The sequence below is a fragment of the Balaenoptera borealis genome (assembly GCF_965194805.1).
Source record: "Balaenoptera borealis genome assembly, chromosome: 14".
NCBI classification, from domain to species: Eukaryota; Metazoa; Chordata; class Mammalia; order Artiodactyla; family Balaenopteridae; genus Balaenoptera; species Balaenoptera borealis.
Genome location: NC_138875.1, coordinates 74,520,419 through 74,547,206, shown reverse-complemented (window position 1 = coordinate 74,547,206; position 26,788 = coordinate 74,520,419). Strand labels below are relative to the sequence as shown.

At 48.4% G+C, this 26,788-nt stretch overlaps 1 protein-coding gene across 1 annotated transcript in view; it reads right to left on the bottom strand.

The window, feature by feature from the left end:
* Window positions 1–9,251: 9,251 nt before the first annotated feature.
* The window catches only part of LOC309610712 (uncharacterized protein), a gene marked incomplete at its 5' end in the record, with an annotated part of 41,631 nt that continues 24,094 nt past the window's right edge, over window positions 9,252–26,788 (bottom strand). The window contains one exon of the mRNA XM_082353902.1: window positions 9,252–11,242. Within this exon, the coding sequence (XP_082210028.1) occupies window positions 10,835–11,242 (408 nt within the window). The 3' untranslated portion in view covers window positions 9,252–10,834. The remainder of the gene's footprint in view (window positions 11,243–26,788) is intronic.

The following is a 26,788-nucleotide window of genomic DNA, read 5'->3' as shown; positions in this document are numbered from 1 at the left end:
CATCCCTAGTGATTCCAGTTTAATTGCTCTGCATGTGGCCTGGGCATTAGGAGTCAGAAAAGCTCTCCAGGTGATTCTAATGTGCAGCCAGGGTTGAAAACCACTAAGGTGGTTAGAACCACTTAGAACCACTAAGTCATCCCCCAGGATTCTTCCATGACTGCCTTCTAGTTGGATTTGGGCAGATATCTCACCCTTCTTGCCTTACCCTTAACCTTAGAACTTAAACGTGCATCCAGTCATGTGGCGGGCTTGTTAAAACACAGATTTCTGGGCTCCACCCCCTCCATAGTTTGTGATTTAGTGGATCTGGAATGGAGCCTGAGAATTTGCATTTCTAACAAGTTCTAGGCAATGCTGATGCCGCCGATCCGGGGACCGTCCTTCAGGACCACTGTCTTAGGACTCTTCTTGCCCTCTGAATGTCCCCCCTAGATGCTCTTCACTGCCATGATTCAGAACTCCACGCCTCCTCGTTCTTGTTTTCCTAACTTGTCCTTCAAGTCCTTTCTCCCTCCATTAGGTCTTTGGGACTAGCCCATCTGCGTGGTATCTCTCCCCGAACCCCAGAACTCCTGGGGGCTCCTTCCCCTCTGTACCACCCTTTGTGGTTTTTAGTTACAGGTCATAGATTTTAGAGCTGCAAAGGTGCTCAGAGTCCAACAGTTTAAAACTTCAGCTTTAAGCTGAAGAATTCTTTTGCATTCAGATGAAATCCTCTTCCAAGTGGCACTGTTTAGAATACATAGCTGGGGCGGGGCTAGGAGGCCAAGAACATCACTATTTGTACCTCTTTTTCCCTATGGGGTCTTGAGGCACTTTGGGGAGGCACTTGGGACCTGGGGAGCATAATTTGGAAACCACCCATCGTCCAAACCTGTACTTTATAGATGAGGAAACTGAGGCTCAGAGGGGGTAAGTGACATGCCCTTTCATCCACTCAGTATTGTTGATCACCAAGTCTGTGCCAGGCACAGTGTCAGGTGTTGGGAATGGTGACCAGGATGGACTAGTGTGCCCTCATGAGCTTTTATTCTAGCTGGGGAGATGGACATTGAGTAAGTAAGCGCACAGACACAATGATCAGAGATTGCGATAACAGCTAAGGGGAAACCCAGCATATGCTAGACTCACGTGAGTTCAAGGAGGGTCTTTCCGAAATGACCTTTGTTCTGAGTCCTGAGGATAAGAAGAAACCCGATATGTGAAGAGTTGGGAAGGTAGAAGTCCTATTGAGCCTTGTTGGTAGGTCACAGTGAAATGTCTGGATTTTATTCTCAGTGGGCTGGAAAACCAATAGAAGGGCTTAAGCAGGGAAATGATAAGACCTGATCTTGTTCCTCCTGTTATTTGTCTCCTTGGAGACATGGGTGGATATCAATCTTTATATTTTTCTAGTATTCCATGCAGAGTACGTGCTGAAAATATGTGTGTTGACGGCTGATTGCCTGAAGTCAACAAGGATTTATAAGCTGTCTTCTAGACCAGTATCTCTTTATCTATTTTGGGTTTAGAACCCCCTCCAATGTCTTATCAGAGCTATGAGCCTTTCCTTAGAAAATATCCTCATGTGCACATGCATACCGTGTTGCGCATAAAAAAAGGTCATGAATGCGCTGAGGACCATCTCAGGAACTTGCACCAGGACCCCCTGCTGTAGAAGCTGCATCACGAGATACCTTTAGTCTGAAGATCCCTCATTTGGCTGGATATCATTGTTATCCTGGATTTAGAGGCAGATTATTTTAGTATCTTTAAACCCCAGCTTTTCTGCCTGTAAGATTGGCTAATGTATATGTCACAGGGGACTTTATTTATTTATTTGTTTATTTTTTGGGGGGTGGGGACTTTAAGAATAAAATGAAACAGGGACTTCCCTGGTGGTCCAGTGGTTAAGAATCCTCCTTCCAATTCTGGGGACGTGGGTTCGATCCTGGTCGGGGAACTAAGGTCCCACATGCCTCGGGGCAACTAAGTCCATGTGCTGCAACTACAGAGCCCACGTACTCTGGAGCCCGTGGGCCACAACTAAAGAGAAGCCCGTGCACCGCAATGAAGAGCCCGTGCCGCAATGAAAGATCCTGCATGCCGCAACTAAGACCCAATGCAGCCAAAAATTAATAAATAAATAAATTAAATTAATATTTTTAAAAATTCTTAAAAAATTTTTTTAAAAAAAGAATAAAATGGGAGAGAGCAGTCAAGATGGCAGAGTAGAAGGACGTGCTCTCACTCCCTCTTGTGAGAACACCAGAATCACAGCTAGCTGCCGGACAATCATCGACAGGAAGACACTGGAACTCACCAAAAAAGATACCCCACATCCAAATACAAAGGAGAAGCCACAATGAGACGGTAGGAGGGGCTCAATCACAGTAAAATCAAATCCCATAACTGTTGGGTGGGTGACTCACAGACTGGAGAACACTTATACCACAGAAGTCCACCCACTGGAGTGAAAGTTCTGAGCCCCACGTCAGGCTTCCCAACCTGGGGGTCCGGCAACGGGAGGAGGAATTCCTAGAGAATCAGACTTTGAAGGCTAGTGGGATTTGATTGCAGGACTTCGACAGGACTGGGGGAAACAGAGACTCCACTCTTGGAGGGCACACACAAAGTAGTGTGTGCATCGGGACCGAGGGGAAGGAGCAGTGAACCCAGGGGAGACTGAACCAGACGTACCTGCTAGTGTTGGAGGGTCTCCTGCAGAGGCAGGGGGTGGCTCTGTTTCACCGTGGGGACAAGCACATTGGTAGCAGAAGTTCTGGGAAGCACTCCTTGGCGTAAGCCCTCCCAGAGTCTGTCATTAGCCCCACCAAAGAGCCCGGGTAGGCTCCAGTGTTGGGTCGCCTCAGGCCAAACAACCAACAGGGAGGGAACCCAGCCCCATCCATCAGCAGTCAAGCGAATTAAAGTTTTACTGAGCTCTGCCCACCACAGCAATAGCCAGCTCTACCCACCACCAGTCCCTCCCATCAGGAAACCTGCACAAGCCTCTTAGATAGCCTCAGCCACCAGAGGGCAGACAGCAGAAGCAAGAAGAACTACAATCTTGCAGCCTGTGGAACAAAAACCACATTCACAGAAAGATAGACAAGATGAAAAGGCAGAGGGCTATGTACCAGATGAAGGAACAAGATAAAACCCCAGAAAAACAACTAAATGAAGTGGAGATAGGCAACCTTCCAGAAAAAGAATTCAGAATAATGATAGTGAAGATGATCCAGGACCTTGGAAAAAGAATGGAGGCAAAGATTGAGAAGATGCAAGAAATGTTTAACAAAGACCTAGAAGAATTAAAGAACAAACAAACAGAGATGAACAATACAATAACTGAAATGAAAACTACACTAGAAGGAATCAATAGCAGAATAACTAAGGCAGAAGAATGGATAAGTGACCTGGAAGACAGAATGGTGGAATTCACTGCTGCAGAACAGAATAGAGAAAAAAGAATGAAAAGAAATGAAGACAGCCTAAGAGACCTCTGGGACAACATTAAACGCAACAACATTCACATTATAGGGGTCCCAGAAGGAGAAGAGAGAGAGAAAGGACCTGAGAAAATATTTGAACAGATTATAGTCAAAAAATTCCCTAACATGGGAAAGGAAATAGCCACCCAAGTCCAGGAAGTGCAGTGAGTCCCATACAGGATAAACCCAAGGAGAAACACGCCGAGACACATAGTAATCAAATTGGCAAAAATTAAAGAAAAATTATTGAAAGCAGCAAGGGAAAAACGACAAATAACATACAAGGCAACTCCCATAAGGTTAACAGCTGATTTCTCAGCAGAAACTCTACAAGCCAGAAGGGAGTGGCATGATGTACTTAAAGTGATGAAACGAAAGAGCCTATTACCAAGATTACTCTACACGGCACCTATTACCAAGATTACTCTACACGGCAAGGATCTCATTCAGATTTGATGGAGATATCAAAAGCTTTACAGACAAGCAAAAGCCAAGAGAATTCAGCACAACCAAACCAGCTCTACAACAAATGTTAAAGGAACTTCTCTAAGTGGGAAACACAAGAGAAGAAAAAGACCTACAACAACAAACCCAAATCAAGAAAATGGTCATAGGAACATACATATAGATGATTACCTTAAACATGAATGGATTAAAGGCTCCAACCAAAAGACACAGGCTTGCTGAATGGATACAAAAACAAGACCCATATATATGCTGTCTACAAGAGACCCACTTCAGACCTAGGGACACATACAGACTGAAAGTGAGGGGATGGAAAAAGATATTCCATGCAAATGGAAATCAAAAGAAAGCTGGAGTAGCAATACTCATATCAGATAAAATAGACTTTAAAATAAAGAATGTTACAAGAAACAAGGAAGGACACTACATAATGATCAAGGGATCAATCCAAGAAGAAGATATAACAATTATAAATATATATGCACCCAACATAGGAGCACCTCAATACATAAGGCAACTGCTAACTGCTGTAAAAGAGGAAATCGACAGTAACACAATAATAGTGGGGGACTCTAACACCTCACTTACACCAATGGACAGATCATCCAAAATGAAAATAAATAAGGAAACAGAAGCTTTAAATGATACAATAGACCAGATAGATTTAATTGATATTTATAGGACATTCCATCCAAAAACAGCAGATTACACTTTCTTCTCAAGTGCACATGGAACATTCTCCAGGATAGATCACATCTTGGGTCACAAATCAAGCCTCAGTAAAGTTAAGAAAACTGATATCATATCAAGCATCTTTTCTGATGACAATGCTATGAGATTAGAAATGAATCATAGGGGAAAAAACGTAAAAAACACAAACACATGGAGGCTAAACACTACATTACTAAATAACCAAGAGATCACTGAAGAAATCAAAGAGGAAATCAAGAAATACCTAGAGACAAATGACAATGAAAACACGACAATCCAAAACCTATGGGATTCAGAAAAAGCAGTTCTAAGAGGGAAGTTTATAGCTATACAAGCCTACCTCAAGAAACAAGAAAAATCTCAAATAAATAATCTAACCTTACACCTAAAGGAACTAGAGAAACAACAACAAACAAAAACCAAAGGAAGCAGAAGGAAGGAAATCATAAAGATCAGAGCAGAAATAAATGAAATAGAAACAAAGAAAACAATAGCAAAGATCAATAAAACTAAAAGCTGGTTCTTTGAGAAGATAAACAAAATCGATAAGCCATTAGCCAGACTCATCAAGAAAAAAAGGGAGAGGACTCAAATCAATAAAATCAGAAATGAAAAAGGAGAAGTTCCAACAGACACCGCAGAAATACAAAGCATCCTAAGAGACTACTACAAGCAACTTTATGCCAATAAAATGGACAACCTGGAAGAAATGGACAAATTTTTAGAAAGGTATAACCTTCCAAGACTGAACCAGGAAGAAACAGAAAATATGAACAGACCAATCACAAGTAATGAAATTGAAACTGTGATTAAAAATCTTCTAACAAACAAAAGTCCAGGACCAGATTGCTTCACAGGTGAATTCTATCAAACATTTAGAGAAGAGCTAACACCTATCCTTCTCAAACTCTTCCAAAAAATTGCAGAGGAAGGAACACTCCCAAACTCATTCTATGAGGCCACCATCACCCTGATACCAAAACCAGACAAAGACACTACAAAAAAAGAAAATTACAGACCAATATCACTGATGAATATAGATGCAAAAATCCTCAACAAAATACTAGCAAACAGAATCCAACAACACATTAAAAGGATCATACACCATGATCAAGTGGGATTTATCCCAGGGATGCAAAGATTCTTCAATATACGCAAATCAATCAATGTGATACACCATATTAACAAATTGAAGAATAAAAACCATATGATCATCTCAATAGATGCAGAAAAAGCTTTTGACAAAATTCAACACCCATTTATGATAAAAACTCTCCAGAAAGTGGACATAGAGGGAACCTACCTCAACATAATAAAGGCCATATATGACAAACCCACAGCAAACATCATTCTCAATGGTGAAAAACTGAAAGCATTTCCTCTAAGATCAGGAACAAGACAAGGATGTCCACTCTCACCACCATTATTCAACATAGTTCTGGAAGTCCTAGCCACGGCAATCAGAGAAGAAAAAGAAATAAAAGGAATACAAATTGGAAAAGAAGAAGTAAAACTGTCATTGTTTGCAGATGACATGATACTATACATAGAGAATCCTAAAACTGCCACCAGAAAACTGCTAGAGCTAATTAATGAATATGGTAAAGTTGCAGGATACAAAATTAATGCACAGAAATCTCTTGCATTCCTATACACTAATGATGAAAAATCTGAAAGAGAAATTATGGAAACACTCCCATTTACCATTGCAACAAAAAGAATAAAATACCTAGGAATAAACCTACCTAGGGAGACAAAAGACCTGTATGCAGAAAACTATAAGACACTGATGAAAGAAATTAAAGATAATACCAACAGATGGAGAGCTATACGATGTTCTTGGATTGGAAGAATCAACATTGTGAAAATGAGTATACTACCCAAAGCAATCTACAGATTCAATGCAATCCCTATCAAATTACCAATGGCATTTTTTACGGAGCTAGAACAAATCATCTTAAAATTTGTATGGAGACACAAAAGACCCCAAATAGCCAAAGCAGTCTTGAGGGAAAAAAACGGAGCTGGAGGAATCAGACTCCCTGACTTCAGACTATACTACAAAGCTACAGTAATCAAGACAATATGGTACTGGCACAAAAACAGAAACATAGATCAATGGAATAAGATAGAAAGCCCAGAGATAAACCCACGCACCTATGGTCAACTAATCTATGACAAAGGAGGCAAAGATATACAATGGAGAAAAGACAGTCTTTTCAATAAGTGGTGCTGGGAAAACTGGGCAGCTACATGTAAAAGAATGAAATTAGAATACTCCCTAACACCATACACAAAAATAAACTCAAAATGGATTAGAGACCTAAATGTAAGACTGGATACTATAAAACTCTTAGAGGAAAATATAGGAAGAACACTCTTTGGCATAAATCATAGCAAGATCTTTTTTGATCCACCTCCTAGAGTAATGGAAATAAAAACAAAAATAAACAAATGGGACCTAATGAAACTTCAAAGCTTTTGCACAGCAAAGGAAACCATAAACAAGATGAAAAGACAACCCTCAGAATGGAAGAAAATATTTGCAAACGAATCAACGGACAAAGGATTAATCTCCAAAATATATAAACAGCTCATTCAGCTCAATATTAAAGAAACAAACACCCCAATCCAAAAATGGGCAGAAGACCTAAATAGACATTTCTCCAAAGAAGACATACAGACAGCCATGAAGCACATGAAAAGATGCTCAACACCACTAATTGTTAGAGAAATGCAAATCAAAACTACAATGAGGTATCACCTCACACCAGTTAGAATGGGCATCATCAGAAAATCTACAAACAACTGCTGGAGAGGGTGTGGAGAAAAGGGAACCCTCTTGCACTGTTGGTGGGAATGTAAATTGATACAGCCACTATGGAGAACGATATGGAGGTTCCTTAAAAAACTAAAAATAGAATTACCATATGACCCAGCAATCCCACTACTGGGCATATACCCAGAGGAAACCATAATTCAAAAAGACACATGCACCCCAATGTTCATTGCAGCACTATTTACAATAGCCAGGTCATGGAAGCAACCTAAATGCCCATCAAGAGACGAATGGATGAGGAAGTTGTGGTACATATATACAATGGAATATTACTCAGCCATAAAAAGGAACGAAATTGAGTCATTTGTTGAGACGTGGATGGATCTAGAGACTGTCATACAGAGTGAAGTAAGTCAGAAAGAGAAAAACAAATATCATATATTAACACATGTAAGTGGAACCTAGAAAAATGGTACAGATGAGCCAGTTTGCAGGGCAGAAGTTGAGACACAGATGTAGAGAACAGACATATGGACACCAAGGGGGGAAAACTGCGGTGGGGTGGGGATGGTGGTGTGCTGAATCGGGTGATTGGGATTGACATGTGTACACTGATGTGTATGAAATTGATGACTAATAAGAACCTGCAGTATAAAAAAACAAACAAAACAACTAATACTAAACTTTCATTGGGTTATTTGTATGGAAATATGTTAATATAAATGTTTCAGACATTACATGAAATTTCTAAAAATCTTATATGTTCTGGTATAATGTTATAAGTCATAATCCTAGTTATTACTTTAAAATGTATATCTCAGAAATAACTAATTTTCTTGTCAACTGCATTATTATGAACTTTCATCAAATCTTTAACCATGGTCATTTTTAAGTCTTTTGTCATTTACAGACAGTCCTGGGTGTACTCTGATGCTTTTGCAAATATGTTCCTATAAAAGGGTTTCATCTGCAAGAAATTCATGGAAAAGACCCTGACAAGTACAGGTTTCTGGTAACTGACTGTACTGCTGAACTGAATGAATAAGCATTTTCAGAACTCTAATGAAAAACTGATGAACTCATAAAAGTGCTAACAAAAGATCAAGATGAAAAAAAAATTAATTACATGGGACTGAGTGAACTGATGAGGATGAGTATAAATTTTGTGACTTTCTGTTTGAATTAAAAAAAAAAAATCCCACAAGGACTCAGAGGCAAAGAATATACAAATCAATTTTCACTGCACAGTAAAGGAGCTGTTACAGTGGAGGATTACTGGACTGAATGTCAATATTATGACATAGTATGAGTGTGTTTCATGTTTGGTAATTGCAATCATTGTTGCTTTTGTTGTGGTCATCCATGTACAATGCTTGGTGTCAGTCTATTTATCTTGTAAAAATAAAATACAGTGTGTGTGTGTGTGTGTGTGTGTGTGTGTGTGTGTGTGTGTGTGAAAAAAAAAAAAACAATAAATAATGAATTCCAGTGGCAACCAAAAAAAAAGAAAGAGATCATAAGGGCCCAATTCTTCAAACAGACATCTTAAAGAATCTGCCTGGTTTAAGATAAATTTGGAAATTTGGAAAAAGACTTTATCTGGGGCCTTGACAATACCCAGGAAGAAGGAGCTCTGGCCACTGCTTATCGAGGTCCTCCTACATGCCAGTTATTCAGCACTGATTATCTCAAGGACAGCATTTTATTACCTCCATTTTAGAGACTGAATCTCAGCTTTATCAGAGAGGTTACATGGCTAGTAAAAAGGTCCTGCCACTTTATTTTTTTTTAATTAATTAATTAATTTTTTTTTTTTGGGGGGCTGCATTGGGTCTTCATTGCTTCGCGCAGGCTTTCTCTAGTTGCGGTGAGCAGGGCCTACTCTTCGTTGTGGTGCTCGGACTTCTCAGTGCAGTGGCTTCTCTTGTTGCGGAGCATGGGCTCTAGGTGCATGGGCTTCAGCAGTTGCAGCGTGTGGGTTCAGTAGTTGCGGCACGTGGGCACTAGAGTGTGCAGGCTTCAGTAGTTGCGGCACGTGGGCCCTAGAGTGCCTGGGCTTCAGTAGTTGTGGCTCACGGGCTCTAGAGCACATGCTCAGTAGTTGTGGCGCATAGGCTTAGTTGCTCTGTGGCATGTGGGATCTTCCCGGACCAGGGATCGAACCCATGCCTCCTGCATTGGCAGGCGGATTCTTAACCACTGAGCCACCAGGAAAGTCCCCTGCTACTTTAAAAAACGGTGAAGAAGGTAACAATGATGGTGGTGATGACGTGGTGATGATGGTGGAGGTGATGGTGGAGATGATGAGATGATGGTGATGACGACGGTGGTTGATGGTGATGATAGCAGTTACCACTCAGTGACCCCATTTTATTCAACATGTCATCTTTGTTCAGCTCATGGGCTTTGGAGTCAGAAAGCCTGTCTTGGAGTTCCAGGTGTGACACAGAAAAAAACTCAATACATGCAAGTTGTAATTACTTATTATTACTATTATTGAATCTTCACAAAAGTCCTCGAAAGCAGTATTATTCCCATTTTACAGATGAGAAAACTGATTCGGAAAAGTCACCAGAAATCAGACTAAGTGGAAGAACTATCTCCCCAGAATCAATCCTTCCAATGTCACCTTTAGGAAATTTGTCAAATCCTTGTGTCCCTAGATAGTCCTAGATAGGACTTTCTTTTAAATGGAATCACTAATCTTTTTCACGTACATAAATACCTTGTGAAAGGAAATGTTATAGCACTAACTTAAACACGAACCCATTTGTTGAAGGAGGTCCTTGAGAGGATATGACCACCAGGTGACCTGCGAGCTGGCCCTGGGCAATTAGAAACTCCTCACCCCCTCCCCTGCCCTTGGAATATACATCCAGCCCCTCCCCCACTCCCACAGTGGGAGCTGTTACAAGGGCACAGCCTTGAGAGAGCGGGGTGTTACTGAGACCATCCAGAAGGTCTCCGTGACTGAGCCCAGTTCCGGCCTCTATAAACTTTAAGACTCTGGCGGGCGGGGGTGGAGACCTACCCTTCTTGCAGCATCCAAGACAAGCCCTGTATGTCAGTTCCCTTGCATATTACACCTGCCACCCACCAATCTGGAGTGGCTGCCTCTTTCTTCAGTCTCTCCCTGCTCTCCACCACAGTGGGGGCCAGTTTCTGAACCAACACTGTTATCACTTGTCACAAATAGAAAGTAGAAATAAATACAATATGCGTACAGAAATACCATTAGATTCTAATTAGATACAGTTACCTGGGAGTCTGAGGTCTGCTTTCTCTTTGTTGAAAAAGGGAGATTAGCAAGTATTACAGAGAGGAGTTAAAGGCTACTAGCCCTGAATGAGATTTCCTTCTTCCTGTGATGGGGTTGAAAGTGAATTAAACAGGAGATGACTGTCTAGGTGGGCAACGTCCTGCCCCTCTCCTGCCCCATCACCTCCACTGCCACCCTCTGAAACAGTCTCCCACACTCTGCCCACAGTGACCTATAGCCTGGCTGAGCTGGGGAGAGCTCATGAAGGGGCTCGGCAATGGTTGTTTCTGAAAAGAGGAGCAGGAAATGGACTGGGCAGGACTCTCGAGGTCCCGCCTGACTTAAGGGGCATATTTCCAAATGCGCTGAGCAGCAGCCCGCTGGTGAAACCCAGGAGGCACATGGGAGCTCTGCCGGGAAAATGTATTTCTGCTTCCAGCTCCCGAAGGCTGGCCAGGCACCAAATCCAACCCCATGGGCCCCTCTGTCTTCGTCCAGACCTGGGTGGAGGCCACGCCTTCTCAGTGGAGGCTGAGAACCCTGGGGCAGCACCTGCGGTGAGGAGAAAGGGGACTGGGCAGGAACACAGGCACCGGAGCAGACAGGCAGGGTCTGCGTCCCGTTCCCGTCATTCCCAGCTGTCAGCCCTTGGACCAGTCTCACAGCCTTTTTGAGCCTCAGTTTCTTCATCTGCAAAACGGAGTCATAAAACCTCAAACACCTCTTCGCTGGGCTGCAAGGACTGGGCGAGATGGTGGCACGTGAGGTTCTCAGCAGAGCACCTGGCCCTGAGAAGGTGCTGAACAACTCTGAATTCCCTTCTCCACCTGTAAAACCAAAGAGGGCACCGTTCACCCCAACCCGGATTGCCCCGTCCTGGGGCTGCAGGGACTCCTCCAGCAGATCTGTCTGTTGCTTCACGGAGAGCATGTGTGGAAGGGACAGCGAACTGGCGAACTCCGGATGCCGGTCACGCCCAGGGACTGACTCTGAGCCTACCGAGGTCGTTTCTCCTCCAAGGAAAGGCGGACACACGCTGGGCTCAGCACTCCCCACCAACCTACCCAAAGCTGGGGACAGAGCTATCCTCGGAATGCCACCGAGGTCGGAGATGCCAGTACACAGAGGGCTCCAGCCCCCGTGAAGCCACCACCAAACGAACGAGGACAGCCACCAAGCAGGGAGCGTGTGCCGTGTGCCAGGCACTGTGCCAGCACTTCCCCCGCCTCCTCGCTTTCCTCTTCTAAGCCCCTGAGATCATTCAGATATGGAACAGGGTAGGTAAGGTCTCATCTGTCCAAGGTGGTTCCAGGAGGGAGGGGCAGAGGGGGAGCCCCACCCTCCCGTGCTGATGTCACACTGTGTGCAGCCGCCCGCTGTTCTGTGCCAGCAGAGGTCTGTGTGATCACTGCTCTGGCCTAAGAGAGCTGGCACCAGGAAGCGTGCAATAAACATTAATATGGTGAGTGATGAAATGAAACAAGGAGTCAACGACGAAATTAACATTTCTCACTGATGGCCAGCTCTGCCCAAAGTGGCAGATCTCCAAGATTTGGGAGAGAGAAACACTGTGTTTCCCTCTCCCCCACAAACCAGCCCATCTGAACCTTAGAGCCGCCTTCTCTAACAGGAAAGGTCAAACAGAAGATAAAACAAAAGGGAGAGAGGCAGAGAGACACAGAGAGACACAGAGAGACACAGAGAGGGAGAGGCAACGAGCCAGAGATGGAAACAGAGAGACAGGACCAAAAAAATCTTGGAGGGGAGGGTCTGTGGATTTTTCCCAGCCTCGTAGCCCACCCCATAGGGGATCACACACTCTATCAGGATGCTTTCTTGCCATACAGCAGGAGGCGAGGAGGCTGTGCCCAGAATGATCCCAACGCCAAGTGCAGAGATCATTTCAGGCATGTGCTTTTGGCTGCAGCCATTCTGCTGGTCACTGGTGGGAAACAGGACCCCGTGGCAGGCGGGCCCAGGGTTCGGCTCTGCGATGGGCTTTCTCATGCACACCATCTAGGAATCCTCTGCCTCTTCTTCTGCAAACATCACACAAGGACATGTGATGGTGACCCACAGGAAATGCTCCCTGGTGCCCCACCCGTCACCTATCCTCTGTCTCACCCATCCAAGAAAAAAGAATCAGAACGCAAACGCCCAACAGTATTACAAAGGCGACCGTAACATCACAGCATCAGACAGCAGCACCTACAGTACCCCTTCCCAGGGCCAGGCACTGGGCTTGAGCACTGGACACCACTGCCTCATTTAACCCTCCCTGCAGCCCTACGAGGTCAATGCTAATATCGCCCCTTGACTTATGAGAACACTGAGCCGCAGAGAGGGTGACCTTCCAAGGTCATGCAGCTGGTAAGTGGCAGAGGCAGGATCCGAACTCAAGCCTTCTCACTCCAGCTCTCAATATGCTAACCATGGGCCCATGCAGAGGAGCTTTCTCTCATAAGGGGGTATTGTTCTGAAACCAGAGTCTAAGGTGAAATACCAAGTACCCTTAAAATTACCCTTGAGGATCTCTTAAATTGTACAGTACTGTAGCATATTTCCCTAAGTCCAACACTGCCAGCTTCCCCTCCAGTGGAACACCAAAGGAAATGGGTGGCTTGCCTTTAGGGCCCATGACATATGAAAAAATATGTATCTGTAACCACTGGCCTCACATTTGCCTTTGCGTGGCTGGATTTACATAAATACAATGCATGTCTGATAAGACCGCCCACCCTTGAAACAGTTCTATATTAAAGAACTACTTGCAAATACCAGTTCTATTACTATGCTCAGTAGCAAATGGCCCATGCACCTCGCCATGGCCTGGAGGATGCACACCTGGACATGTCTATGCGGAGCGGGAGGACGCTTGTATGACCTTGGCTCATCTCCCAACTGCCTTGCGAGGTCTGCAGGCTGAATACTGTTAGGCCTGATTTATAGTTGAGGCCACCAAGACCCAGGAAGGGACACTGCCCTGCCTCGAGTCACACAACTGGTAAATGGCTGAGCTAGAACTTGAGTCTAGGTCCCCGGACCCCCAGGTCATGGCATGGGGTTAAGGGTGGCTCTGCTACTCCCAATATCCCACGTTAGACCTAGCTTGAGCACACACGTGGGCTGTAGGTCAGGTCAAAAGGAAACAGGGGCAGACTTCAGAAGGCAACAGGGTGGGCGGACCAGAGCAGGGCTGTTGCTTCTCCACAGTACCCCCTGGCACTCACTGTGCGCCCTACAGCTCAGGACCTTCTCTCGTACTGGCATTTGCTGCAGAACAGGGCATGGGAGGATGTGGCACGGATTAACATTCCTGGCCTTCAAGCAGCAACGAAGGTAAGGCCCTCTGAGTGCCATAACTTGGGTGCGTGCTCTATGCTGCCCCCCAGAGGTCCCTAGTGGGATGGAGCCCCAGTTGCCCACGGCGGCAGCTGGTTTTGGTGACACTCTTTTTGGCTGCCTTCCTTCCCTACTTCCCTTCCTCACGCACCTCCCACATGAAAGTCTATCCCTTGAACCCTTGTCTCAGCAGCTGCACCCATTTAAAGTGCCAAGGCTCAGAGAGGGCCTCAGAAGTTTCTCTGAAAGGGAGCCAAGTTCTTGGCACGCTGCTCTGTTGTGTGTGCGCCTTTGTCTATCATTCAGAAGCCATCTGCACATCTGAGGTGAGGCCTGGCCCCAGCCAATGTGCTACCAAGGGCAGGGCTGAGTCAGAAACTCCCCGGGTGGCCAAAGGGATATGCAGCGGGGCACAGAAGCCACACGCCGGGGCTCAGAGTTTCCCAAAGGGGCTCCTCATAGCGGTTGTTCCATGGAACGTTCATCAGCGTCACGGGGGAAAAATGAATTCTGCATTATACCAATGTGGGCATTGCTTTGGTGAAACAAGTTTCTTAACTTTGGGCCATCTCAGAGCCTTTAAAGTATATCATATGAAACTCCAAGAAGGGGATGTTCTGTTCAGGCTTATTTGGCCTTGGAATGCTTTTATAGAGGATCTTGATCTAATGTCCCAGGAGACACCGGTTTAGGAAATACTGGCTTAGCTGAGAGAGCCCTCGATTGCCTCGATTGCCGCAGGTGACTGCAGGCAAACTGCTTTACCTGAGTCACTTGCCCAAGATCACTCTGCCGGTAAGAGGCAGGCGGGGATTTGAATAGAAGAATGAATAAAGGAGGAACGAGAAAAAGAAAAAAGAAAAAAGAAAAAAAGGAAGGAGTAAGGGAAAGTTATGGAACTGTCGTTTCTGAGCTGCTCAGATCCACCTGCAAAGACAGGTTTTTCCCTTTATGCTCAATACAAAAAAAAAAAAAACGAGAAAGAGAGAAAGAGGAAAAAATAACATGACCGTTCTCCCCTCATGCACCGTGAGTTCAATTGCTATCAATTACTGTGACCTCCTGCATTTATTAATAACCAAGTTATTTCTCCTTCCGACAGTAGCCATGCTGCTGCTGAACTACTGAACGTGATGTGACTTATTTATAACGCCGGCACTCCCGGTTCACATTTCCTCACACAGAGGTTTACAGTTCGGAGGCCTAAGAAGGAGGAGGCCACCTGCAGGGAACAGACAAGCCTAAAAGGCTGTGGGTGCTACGAGAAAAGGCAGCGCTCCAGAAACAGACTGCACAGGTTCAAATCCCACCTCCGCTGCCAAAAGCCACGTGATGTTGGGGAAACCGTGTCACCTCTTTGAGCCTCAGTTTCCTCCCCTGTAAAATGGGACTCTACCCCATGGAGTCCTCGTGAAGCGTCAGCGTGGTTCCAGGTGCAGATCGCTTAGCACAGGATCTGCTGGATAAATGTCTAGGATTATGATCACACTCTGAGAATTCTGCCCAGGGGCGTCAGGTCAAGTTCAATTGCTGGGATCCTGGAAAATGGGACCGTCTTAAAGGCCAAAACTTTGAGTCTCTTCCTGCATCTTAGGGCTCCCACCTGTTCCTGCTGCCCCCGGGTGCCACGCAGCCCTGCAAACCTGGACAGACCTTAGATAAAGTCACCTGTCCACCTGCAGTCAGCGCACCCCGTAAGACCTGGCCAACAAGCCGTCAATAAATCGCTGCTGAGTCACTCATAATCCAACATAAATCACTGCTCACGCCCTATCAACTGGAAAGACAACACTTGGACCACCCCTGATGCTCTAGCGTTCTGGACAAAGAGGGCTTGCTGGACAAATCAGCTGGGGCAGCATCCAATTAAACCAACCAAAATGGGCTGCTTCCCTGCAGGACTGCTCTAACCTTGAGTATGCCAATGTGCATCGGGAGTTGACAGGAGAAGGGGAGCATGGGTAGGGGTCTCCTGGACTAATTTGATCAAGAGGCTGAAGGAGAAAGGCGTGGCATCTTTGGGATGGTGGGCAGTTGTGGAAAGAACCAGAGGCTGGGCATCCAAAGGCAGTTTCCGCCTGGCTGCGAGATCTCAAACAGGAAATCTCACCTCTCTGAGCCTCAGTTTCCACATCTGTACAATGGGATGGTTCCTCTCCCAATGGGTCATTAGAAGGATGAAACAAGACACTGGGTGTGAAACTGCCTGGGAGTGTCCCCAGAGCAGGTAATCTGACCTGAGAAGCAGAGTCACCAGGGAGACCTCAGTCGAAGGCGTCACTCATCACCTTGGGGGAACTGCAGGAGCAAAGGCTCAGGGGTGGGACCAACAGCCAGTGAGTGACCTGTGTGAGGTCACACAGCTAGTGAGGCAGAAGCCAGGATTAAACCCGGCTCTGGCTGGCCCCCAGTCCAACATTCTTTCCATATTCAAGGGTCCCTCACCAAGGTAGACTGAGCAGGGGTCCCTCAACTTATCACACTGTCTCCTTTGAAGCTGGGGCCCAAGGGAAGCCCAGGAACAACAGCTGGTGTTTCCCGAGTACTCACCACATGCCTGGCCCTGTGCTAAGCACTTAATCTCATCAGTGTAAGAACCATATGAAAAGGTATGATGACTAATTCCCCATTTATTGATGACCACTGTGGATCATCCAGCAGAACGTGGCATGAAGAATAGGGAGAAAGGCTTCAAAGACAGAACTCCTCGGTCCCAAATTGAGCTCCTCCCCTTCCTGAGTCCAGGACCTTAGATAACTGCCTTTATCTCTCTGAGCCTCCACTGACTCACCCATAAGATGGGTATAACCCACCATATAGAGTTAACAAGGATTAAATGGAATAACCATGCACAGCACTTAAATCAAGCCTGGCAGAGAGCAGATTCTCAGTAAACAGTAACAGTTACTAATCCCATCACTAGCATCATCATTGCTGTCAGCAGTATTGTTATGCTCTGTCACTGAAGGGTGAGACATGCATGTACGGTGAGGTCCTCACTGAGTCACAGCCTCCTGGAGTCTCTGATGAGCAAGGCTAAACGAGACGCCAGAGAGTGTCCATCATCCCCATTGGGCAAGTCCTTTCCCCTCTCTGAGCCTCAGTTTCCTCGTCTGTAAAATGGGGTAATGGTGCCTACTCCAGGGGATCACTGAGATGGCCAAAGCTCTTAGAATAGTACCTGCACCTTGTAAGCACTGGATAAATGTCAGCTGCTGTTATTACTTATGGGAAACAGAGGCCAGAAAGAGGGGAGGGGCTTTTGCAGGGCCACCCAGCAAGAGTGGCTAAGCCAACCTCAAGTCGGGTCTCTCGGGGGTTCCATCCTCCTCCCCCTGCCCTCCTGAAGCCCGGGGCTGCCGGCAGGGAAGCCTTCTAGCATCAGCCACTTCAGGGGTTTGTGGCTTTTATAATATAACTGTTTACATCCCACAGCCGCCATTCCAGCTCAACAAATGAATTCAATATGCTTAGAAAATGCAGAATCAGTCCTTGCCTGTGGCCCAGAATAGGCCCGGCTGCGGCAGCTGTCGGGCAGGGAGCCAAGCCACCAGCTGGGGGCCTGTGGGCGTGGGAAGGCAGGCGGAGGACAGGGTCCAGGCAGGGACCAGCCTCGGGGGTGCGGGGCCTGCTCCAGGGCCACGTGGTAATCCTCTCTCAATCCCGCAGCACCGGTGCCGGGGTCTGAGGTTGGCGCCTCGCAGACGGGGACATGGAGGCCCCAGGCCTTGCTCGGGCCACCACACCTCTGCTCACCGAGGCTCTTCTGTCTGGAGCATCCTCCCTGATTTCCACTCTGTTTGGGAAATTCGGTTCAAGGGTCCCAGGCCCTAGGACCCCTTGGGCGCCCCGCCTGACCCCTCTGAACTTTGGGTGTCTCCTGCCTAGAATTTTCTCCTGGCGTCTCCAACGTGCCTGTCTGGGTCTCCCTCCCTTGATCAGACGGAAGTTTTGTCTTGGAATGTAAGAACGGCGTTGCCGAGGGCCTACCATCCAATAGGCATAGAGGAGAAGAAGAAAAGGAAGAGAGAAGGAGGGAGAGGAGAGAGAGGAAGGAGAGCAGTAAGGGGGGAGCGGAGGGGGAAGAGGGCGAGTGGGGGGGGGGGAGGAGGAGGATGAAGAAAAGGAGGCCGCGGGGGTGGGGGGCGGGAGGATGGAGCAGCAAGAACGCAGCCACGGCCCAGGTGTTCAGAGAGCCAGACTCCAGTCTCACATCCCCCCCAGGCTTGTGAGGCTGCAGTGAGCCGACCCTTGTGAATACAGGCAGGGGAATCGAGCCGTGTCCATGGAAATGTTCAACCTCAAACACGCCCCCTGGTCCAGCAGGCCCAGGCCCAGGCCACCATGGCTCCAGAACACTCACCCCTGCACCGCCTCCACATACACGGATGTATGCCCACGTGGCACTGTTTAGAACCCCCCAAAGCAGGAGACTGCCCAAACGCTCATCAGCTGGAGAAGTGCGACATCGACTGAGGCCCCCTCGCTGGGCAAGCCCTGAAGTTAAGGGAGAGAACAAGGGGCGCTGCTGTGAGCCACGGGCAGAGAGGCCCACGCCGCGCCGGCACGGGGAGAAGCAGAGCACGTGGAAGTGGAGCCGGTGTGAACTTGTTTATATTGTAACAGCGCCAGCCAGCCACCCCCGTAGTTGTCACGTGCACAGGTGTAGCTCGTGCTCAGTCTAAAAGGCCTGAGGGTGAGGCCTACACTGGGGAGACAGTGACACAGCCATGGCCACTCTCAGCTTTTGAGAGGGACTCCAGCCACGTCCGCAGCCACAACTGGGGGAAGGGGTCAGGGACTCGATGTGTTACTGTTCCAGCTACTTATGAATCTATGATGATTTCAAATGAAAAAGTTTAAGAGAAAAAAAAAAAAGCCAGCCTGTTAGGGCAGTGGAACTAGCCTGGATCACACGGTCATGGTGGACACACGACATGACATGACACACTTGTCAAATCCCAGAGAATGTACAACACCAAGGGCGAACCCCAAGGTAAACAGGGGACTTCGGTTAATAACTGTGTATCACTATTGGCTCATCAGTTGTAATAAATGTCACCTTTGCACCTTAACAACAGTCACCTTTGAGGTCAGGAGGATCAAGGGAGTGGGGGGGACCTGCTTTCGACATTCTGTGTTCGTCTGTATTGTTTCCATTTTTCATAGGAAGACAACTTTACAGTATCATTTGTGCAGTTATTTTAGAACAATAAAAAGAGTAAAGTGCGTGAATACATGGTGATTGCTTTGCGTTGACGGCATCACTGTTGCTACTCCCCGGGGCCTTCTGTGCTCAGGGTCTTATCCCGGCTTGGGGAGCATCAGGCCACCTCCTCCCATCCTTGGATGGACTCCCCTGGCTGCTAGATGTCGGGGGGGGGGAGGTTCCCAGCAGAAGGTAGGGGGCTGGGCTCCCGTCATCATTACAATCGTCTCTTCTTCCTGCGGGCCCCTCCGGGCTCCCCGAGTTACGGCCCCATCCATTCAGGGACTGATGTCTCTATTAGAACAGGCGCGGAGTGGTGGCCGACGGGCAGCCTCCCTCCATCACTCCATTACAGGCCCCCCCCTGGGTTATACATGGGCCCGACTGCATCATATATTAGGCAATGGGGTCAGCAACAAGTAGACTGGCAAATTTAGTAAAAGACAAATAAATTAAACCTCCCATCAGCCTTCAGAGCCAAAGGAAAGCAAAGCAACTCGGCCATCAAGGCAGATACCGCATCCTTGTTATTTTGGATTCTGAACAGTACTGTCATTTTTATGGAGTAATGAGGGACAGCGGGCAGAGTGACAAAGAGTCTCAGACTTTCTAGGGAGGGTGTACGTCTCTTACAGCTACGGGACCACAGGGATTGGAGAGGATTAAAGACCAGCCCGAGTCATCTTTGTAGACTCAAAGCTTTGCCGGGGAAACGCCTGGATGGTGGGCAGGTTTTCCATTAACAATAATAATAGCAATAACAACAAGGGTGGCCGAGCTTTACACATTCAAACTGAATAATTTAAGCCTCCCAAGGACTGTTATCCCCAGTCTACAGATGAGGACACTGAGCCTCAGAGGTGAAGAGAGTCACAGATCACACAGGAGAACTGGGGTGAAACACAGGCCTGCCTGGCCCCAGAGCCCATGCTGTGAGCCTCGATTCCGAGCTCTCCTGCCTCGGTTCTGCTTAGCGGATGCCCTTCCAGATGAGGGAACGGAGATTGGAGACTGGGGACGGAGCTGAGAAGCTGCTCTTAGAGGGGAGGTGGAGGTCCGAGCACCCAAAATGCACCCAAGGACTGGGCCAGATGAGCGGCCTCACAGAGGAGAAGGACACTAGCTTTGGAGGCAGACAGGCACTGATTCTAACCTTGGCTCCACCACGTGGCGCCGTTTGGCCTCGGCAAAGTTACATAACCTCTCTGAGCCTCAGCAGCCTGAACTGCCAAGTGGGAATTCCCTCCCTACCTGTCACGGTTGCCGTGGGAATTAGAGGAGCGAACACAGGTAAGTGACTCCCAGCCTTGGGCTGACATGCAGGACAGCAAGACCCCGGGAGGATTTTGTTCAGGGAACATTCCTGAGAAGAGGGTCGTGACTGGTTTTAATCTCACGCAGCCAAGAGGTCCCGAGACAAGAGAATTGTTTCTTGCTGCAAAAAGGGCTCCGAGTTCCTCCTTGATTTACTCTCCTGTGGGAAAAGGGTCTTTAGGGGCATCAGAGGATACTGGGGGGCACTGGTTATAAAAGTAGGGAGCAGAAATCCCAGGAGCATCCTCCTGCCATCCCAGCAGGGAGCCGGCAAGTATCTCCAAGCTTTGCGACGCCCTAATTCACAACAGCAGCTGTGACAAGTGCCTGGCACTGAGCTTAGCCCTTGACATACATTTCACTTCATCTGCTTAGCAGACCTGTGAAGTCACTACTGTTTTCAATCCCATTGTATAGGTCGGAAAACTGAGTCTCAGAAAGCTTAAGTTCCTTGCTCAAGACCAACATATGGCCACACCAGTATCTCTTCACCCGACATGTTCTCGAACCTCATCACTCCCCCATCCAGGGGTGGAGTCTAGACTGCCTGGCCCTTGAAGCTGTGACATAGAGCATGGCAGCAGTGACACTGCATGATAGCTGAGGCCAGCTCAGAAGAGGTGATGCAGCTTCCATGCTGCTCTCTGGAAGCTTCCATGGAGCCCCGAAGCCGCCAGGCCACAAGGAAGCCCGATCAGGCCCACGCTGGGACCCGAGATCTGAGACTCGGAGAGACGGAGGTGCCCGGCTAGTCCCGGCGACTCCAGCCCCACTGTTTCTGGGTCAGCCACCCTCTGACCGCAGCCCAGCCGAGCCCTTCCAAACTGCAGACTCCCAAGAGCTTGGGGAGATAATAAAATGATCATTGTTCAAGCCACGGAACAACATGGGGCTGCCAGGTCATGGCAGCAAGGTCACATGACCAGTCACAAAGCTAGCAAGTGCTGGAATCCTCACTTCCACTTGAGCACAAGACCGTGTCACTCCTGACTGCTCTGACCACTACCCCACACTCTCCCTGGCCCTCAGAACCTTCCTCGAAGCTGTGGAAAGAGCACTGGACTGAGAGTCCGGAACTGGACCCCGGTTCTGAAGCTGCACAGAGGTTTCACCACGTGCCCTTCAGCAATGAGCTGCATTCCCTGGAGGCCTGAGTTCTCCACCCCGACCCGGCCCATGTCAGGGCAGGCTTTGATGCCAACAGAGTCAACAGATAACAAAAAGCACTTTGCAAAGAAAAGAGAGTCAGGGCTTGCTGAACCCCGCCCATGTGCCAGGTGGGTGGGATGCAGCCATTACCTGACTAACGATGTAGAAGGTAGACAGGGTTTTACCATTTTACAGGCACGGAAGCTGCGGTCCAGAGAGGTGAAATCTCTTGCACAGGTTAAATCACACAGCCAGGAGGTGGAGGAGCCTGAACTCAAGGCCGGCTCTGCCCACTGCAGGGTCCAGCGTGTCCCTCCTCCCCCGTCCTCTCCTTATCAAGTGAGCTCCAGAGAACAACTGTTTGCTGCCATTCAAAACCCATGGGTGCCAGCTGACTGTTCCATGGACCACATTTTGCCAAAGGAAAGAAACATGAGGCTGGATAAATGGTTCCCTGATGGCTCCTGAGGGACGGCCCAGGCCATGAGTCTTGGTTCACAGCAAACCATCCCGCGTCAAATCACCCAGGGTTTTCTGCCTGCCATACCGAGGCAGCCCACAGGGCCCCCTCCCACGGCCTTCCCAAGGGACCCAGCAGGGACAGTGAGCCTGAGAAACAGAAAGGAGGTGGAGACAGTGCAGACAGAGGGAAGAACGCGGCCTCTTTATGACCGGCCGGCCGGCCGAGCCAGGAGCCACCGGGCCTGCCCATGGGATGCAGCCCAGAGCGAAAGCATTACTAGCACCGCAGCCGTGCGTGAGACCCCAGTCGGCTCTCCGCCGCCCTTTCTCCCTCTTCCAGAGGAGGCTCCGGCGAGCCCCGGAACTTGGCGGAGGTCACACACAGCTAAGTACGAGGCCAAGCTGAGACCTGAACCCAGGACTAGCTGACTTCGAGACGCCCGTGTCGCTGCTCTGCCACATTCTAGGGGGGTGCCCTCTCTGACTCTGACGCTGCCCAGGGCACTGCTGATGACAGGGTGATCCAGAGCCCCACAGGCAGCCAGCCTCCTGGGGTCAAGAACACCAAGTCATACGGGCTGGAGGGACCCAGAAGGTGGTGGGGGAAGGTCACGGTGGCAGCGCCCTGCAGGAACTCAGGGGTCAGTGGGGGCCTAATGCCACTCCCCCAAGAGAGGAGACTCAGGGGCCCCCAGGGGTGTGCTGGGGCCATGACTGATTACAATGATTTAATCAATCACGCCTGTGTAATGAAACCTCCAAAAACCCCGAACGATGGGGCTCAGAGAGCTTCCGGGTCACTGAACACACCGAGGTGCCGGGAGGGTTGCACAGTGAAGGCAGGGAAGCCCCTTGCTCTATAACTTGCCCTGCGCATCTCTTCCGTTTGGCTGTTCCTGAGTTGTATGCCTTACGATAAACAGGTACTGGTAAGTAAAAGCCCTCCTAAGTTCTGTCAGTCATTCTAGCAAATTATCAAACCAAGAAGGGGTCTGTGGGAGCCCAACTTTATAGTCGGCCCATCAGAAGTACAGGTGGCCCAAACTTATGAACAATGTCTGAAGTGGTACAGTCTTGTGGGACCGAGCCCGTAACCTGCACTAACTCCAAGTAGTATCAGGAGTGGACTAAATTATAGGACACCCAGTTGGTGTCCGGAGAATCAGAGGACTGGTTGGTGTAAGGAAAACCCCACACATTTGGTGCCAGAAGTGTCATGAGTAAAAACAGGGCACCCCAGTGAAAAAGTGACATCACCAGCCCTTGGAGCCTGTGAGGCCAGAAGCAGCGGCACACAGGGCCAGGGAGGCCAGAGGTGTCGTCTCAGAGATTAGGCTCAGTGCCTGGGCAGACCTGGGTCCAAATCCCACCTCTGGCTTTAGCTGTGTGCCCTTGGGGATGAGGATGAACCTCTCTGGCAGGCCTCAGTCTCCTCATCTGTAAAATGGGCATCTAATAGTTCTCGCTCCTCCTGGGCTAGTCTAAGGCTGTGCAGTGACATCACGTCTGTAAGCACTCAGCACAGGGCCCAGGAAAACAGGTCAATTCTCCAGCAAGGAATGACCCTAACAGCCCTCTGCAAAGTCTAGGGCAGGGGAGTGATCTTTGCAGGGAGACCGGCCGTGGTTCCAAACTGCACTCTGGAACATACTAGCTGTGTGACGTCAGGTAAACCGCATTCCTCCTCTTATAAAGCCGTGAGCCAAGTCCTGTGCTCACACGTTTGGCACTGACTCATTTAATCCTCATGACAAGCCTACAAAGTGGGTGCCATCATTAGCCCCATTTTAGAGAGGAGGAAACTGAGGATCAGAGAAGCCAAGCCAGGAGGCTGACTCTTGCCCATGGCGCTATCCTTCCTCACCAGGTTATTGTATGAATCCAATCAGATCAAAAGGCACAAGGGAGGTACAAGTGCTTTTGAAACCATCAAACGCGAAACCAATATTAGTGGTGGTTGTCGTTACTGCTGAAACAGTTCAAAACTCCTAAGTCCAGTTATAAGGTCTGAAATCTCCCCACAGGGACTGATATTGGTCTTTAAAAATAGGATCAGGACTTTCAAAATAAGTTAAGGAAGCTGGGTGCGCTGGGAGGAGAGCATCGTTTTAATGAAAAAAAAAAAAAAAAAAACCCTGATTAATGGAAATGATTCTTAATATATTTCGAAATGATCTGTTATGACACAAAGCAAAGACATTTATATATGACTTTGAAATTCTTAATAGCTGATTTTAGAGCAACCTATTATGAAATCTTCCAAAGCAGAATATATAGTAAGTAAATCATCAAGCAGGCCTCTCAGGCAGACTGACAGCAGCTCCTCTTAAAATAATTTATCAGGTGGTGTAGGGGGAGGCTGGGAGGAATTATTGCCATAATCATGTACTAATAAAATATTTATAAATGTGCCTTTCTCTTTTATCGTTACAGGCAGCTACAGGTATGAGTCCCGAGCCCCCATCAGAGGGGGTGCCCCAGGAGCCTCAGGAGAAGAAAGTCAGGCATCGAACTTCTCTGGTAACAAGTCAATAGACTGGGGGCTCCCTTAGCCTCTGTTTTGTCGCATCCGAGGCAGAGAGGGTTCAAGCGTGACAATGGAAATCGGAAGGTAGGTCCCAACTGCACTGTCCTCTCCCTAGGCTTTGCTGAGTGCCGGGAGGGAACAAGACTATTCGAGTTGAGCAAAGCAGAGAGGCATGTGGCTGTGACACCCTGGGAGAGTCACCTAACCCAGGCTCAACAGCACAATCTACCGAGGGACCGCCTGGGGCCAGAAGCACGGATGAGCTGTCCACCGCCCCTCGCCCGGGCCATTCCGTACACACCACCCCACACGCATCCCTGGCCTGTCACTACAGGTACCTGTCTGCGCCTCTCTGCTTCCCTGGCTGCCGCACATGCCAGCTCATGCATGGGGCAGGCGGGAAGGGCAGGGGGGATGCTCCCCAGGAGCAACCTTCAACCAGGGAGAAGCAGGAGGCGGTAGATCAATATCCCGGCTCCCTCGTCCCTCGGGTAATACACGATGAGGAGACATGTTCTTCAGAGTCTCCCAGAGATCCCCAGAGATACTGGCCCCCCACTTCCCAGAGCTAATCCACTCCTTAAGGGTCCAGCATCACCTGCCTTTCTTCCCTCACTTCCCTACTGGTTCCTCATGATACCCCCTCCCCCAAAGCCTACATGCAATGTTTGTCTCAGGGTCTGCCTCCGGGGAAAGCAGCTTAATTCAGCTTTCTCTTCTTTATTCCATTTAATCCTCACACCAACCCCAGTCTTGGCCCAATGAAAGAGGAGGCCTCTCTGAAGCTCAGAGAAGTTTGGTTTTGAACTCAAATCTGCCTCCCTCAAGCGCCCATAGCCTGGAGTTTTTTCTGGGGGGCTGCGTTGGGTCTTCGTCGCTGTGTGGGCTTTCCTCCAGTTGCGGGGAGCAGGGGCTACTCTTCGTTGCGGTGCGCAGGCTTCTCACTGTGGTGGCTTCTCTTGTTGCGGAGCACGGGCTCTAGAGCACGGGCTCAGTAGTTGTGGTGCACGGGCTTAGTTGCTCCGTGGCATGTGGAATCTTCCCGGACCAGGGCTCGAACCTGTGTCCCCTGCATTGGCAGGCAGATTCTTAATCACTGCACCACCAGGGAAGCCACAGCCTGGAGTTTATTGCACCTAGACCTTCTGAGCCTCAGTTTTCTATTCGGTAAAATACGTTTGCTTCCTTCCACACATCCCCAATCTATAGATGCCTGTGCCCCAACTCTAAACCTTCAACAGCTTTTCTGAACTGAACTGTGCAATGACATCCCCAATCCCCGTCCATTTACAAAGCTGGCTGATTTCCAAATGGTCAGGGCGTTGAGCATGGCCCACGGCTGAGTTTTGGAAAAGGCAAGTGGCATTTGATTTTTCCATGTTTGCCCAGTTAAGCATGTCTGCCCTTGGCTTGGACCAACTGTGGACTCCCTACCTTCCCTATTTCTGACTCAGCATAACTTCTAGAAATGTCCAAAATCAAACCAGTGGACCAATGCAGCTCAAGTGTATGAAAATCAAAAGAACAGGCCACAAGGCCCACGGGTATGGGAATGGCAGGAATAACATGCCAGCATATTCCAAAGAAGTCTGCTGCCCCACAGAGGAATGGCCCAGAATGTCAGCCAGAGTCAACACAGAGCTCCAGAGGACAGACCTCCATGAACACGTGTGTCCATTCAAAAAGTAAATTCCAACTCTATGTTCTGGGCCCAAAGGAAGCCACTCTCTACAGGAAACAGCTAGACAAGGACACAATCACAGTATAAGGTACCATAAGCCCCATGAAGGCAGGAGCCACACTGCTCTCGATATTGACCGTCTCCCCGGGACCTTTCGCAGTGCCAAAAGCAATGGCACAAGAGTCTGGTTAGGGAAGCGAGGAGCCTTGAATGCCAATCCAAGGCATTTTACTTGACGTAGCAGACAGGAGAGCGCCTCGGGAGGAGTCTAAGCAGGGAATGGCACACCAGGTCTACGTTTTAGAAAGGAGCCCAGTGGTCACAGTGAGGGTGGAGCCAAGCCATCGGCAGTGACGCTACCGCAACAGTCCAAGCAAAAAAAGGATTAGCAAATACTTAGTCTAAGGTGACAGT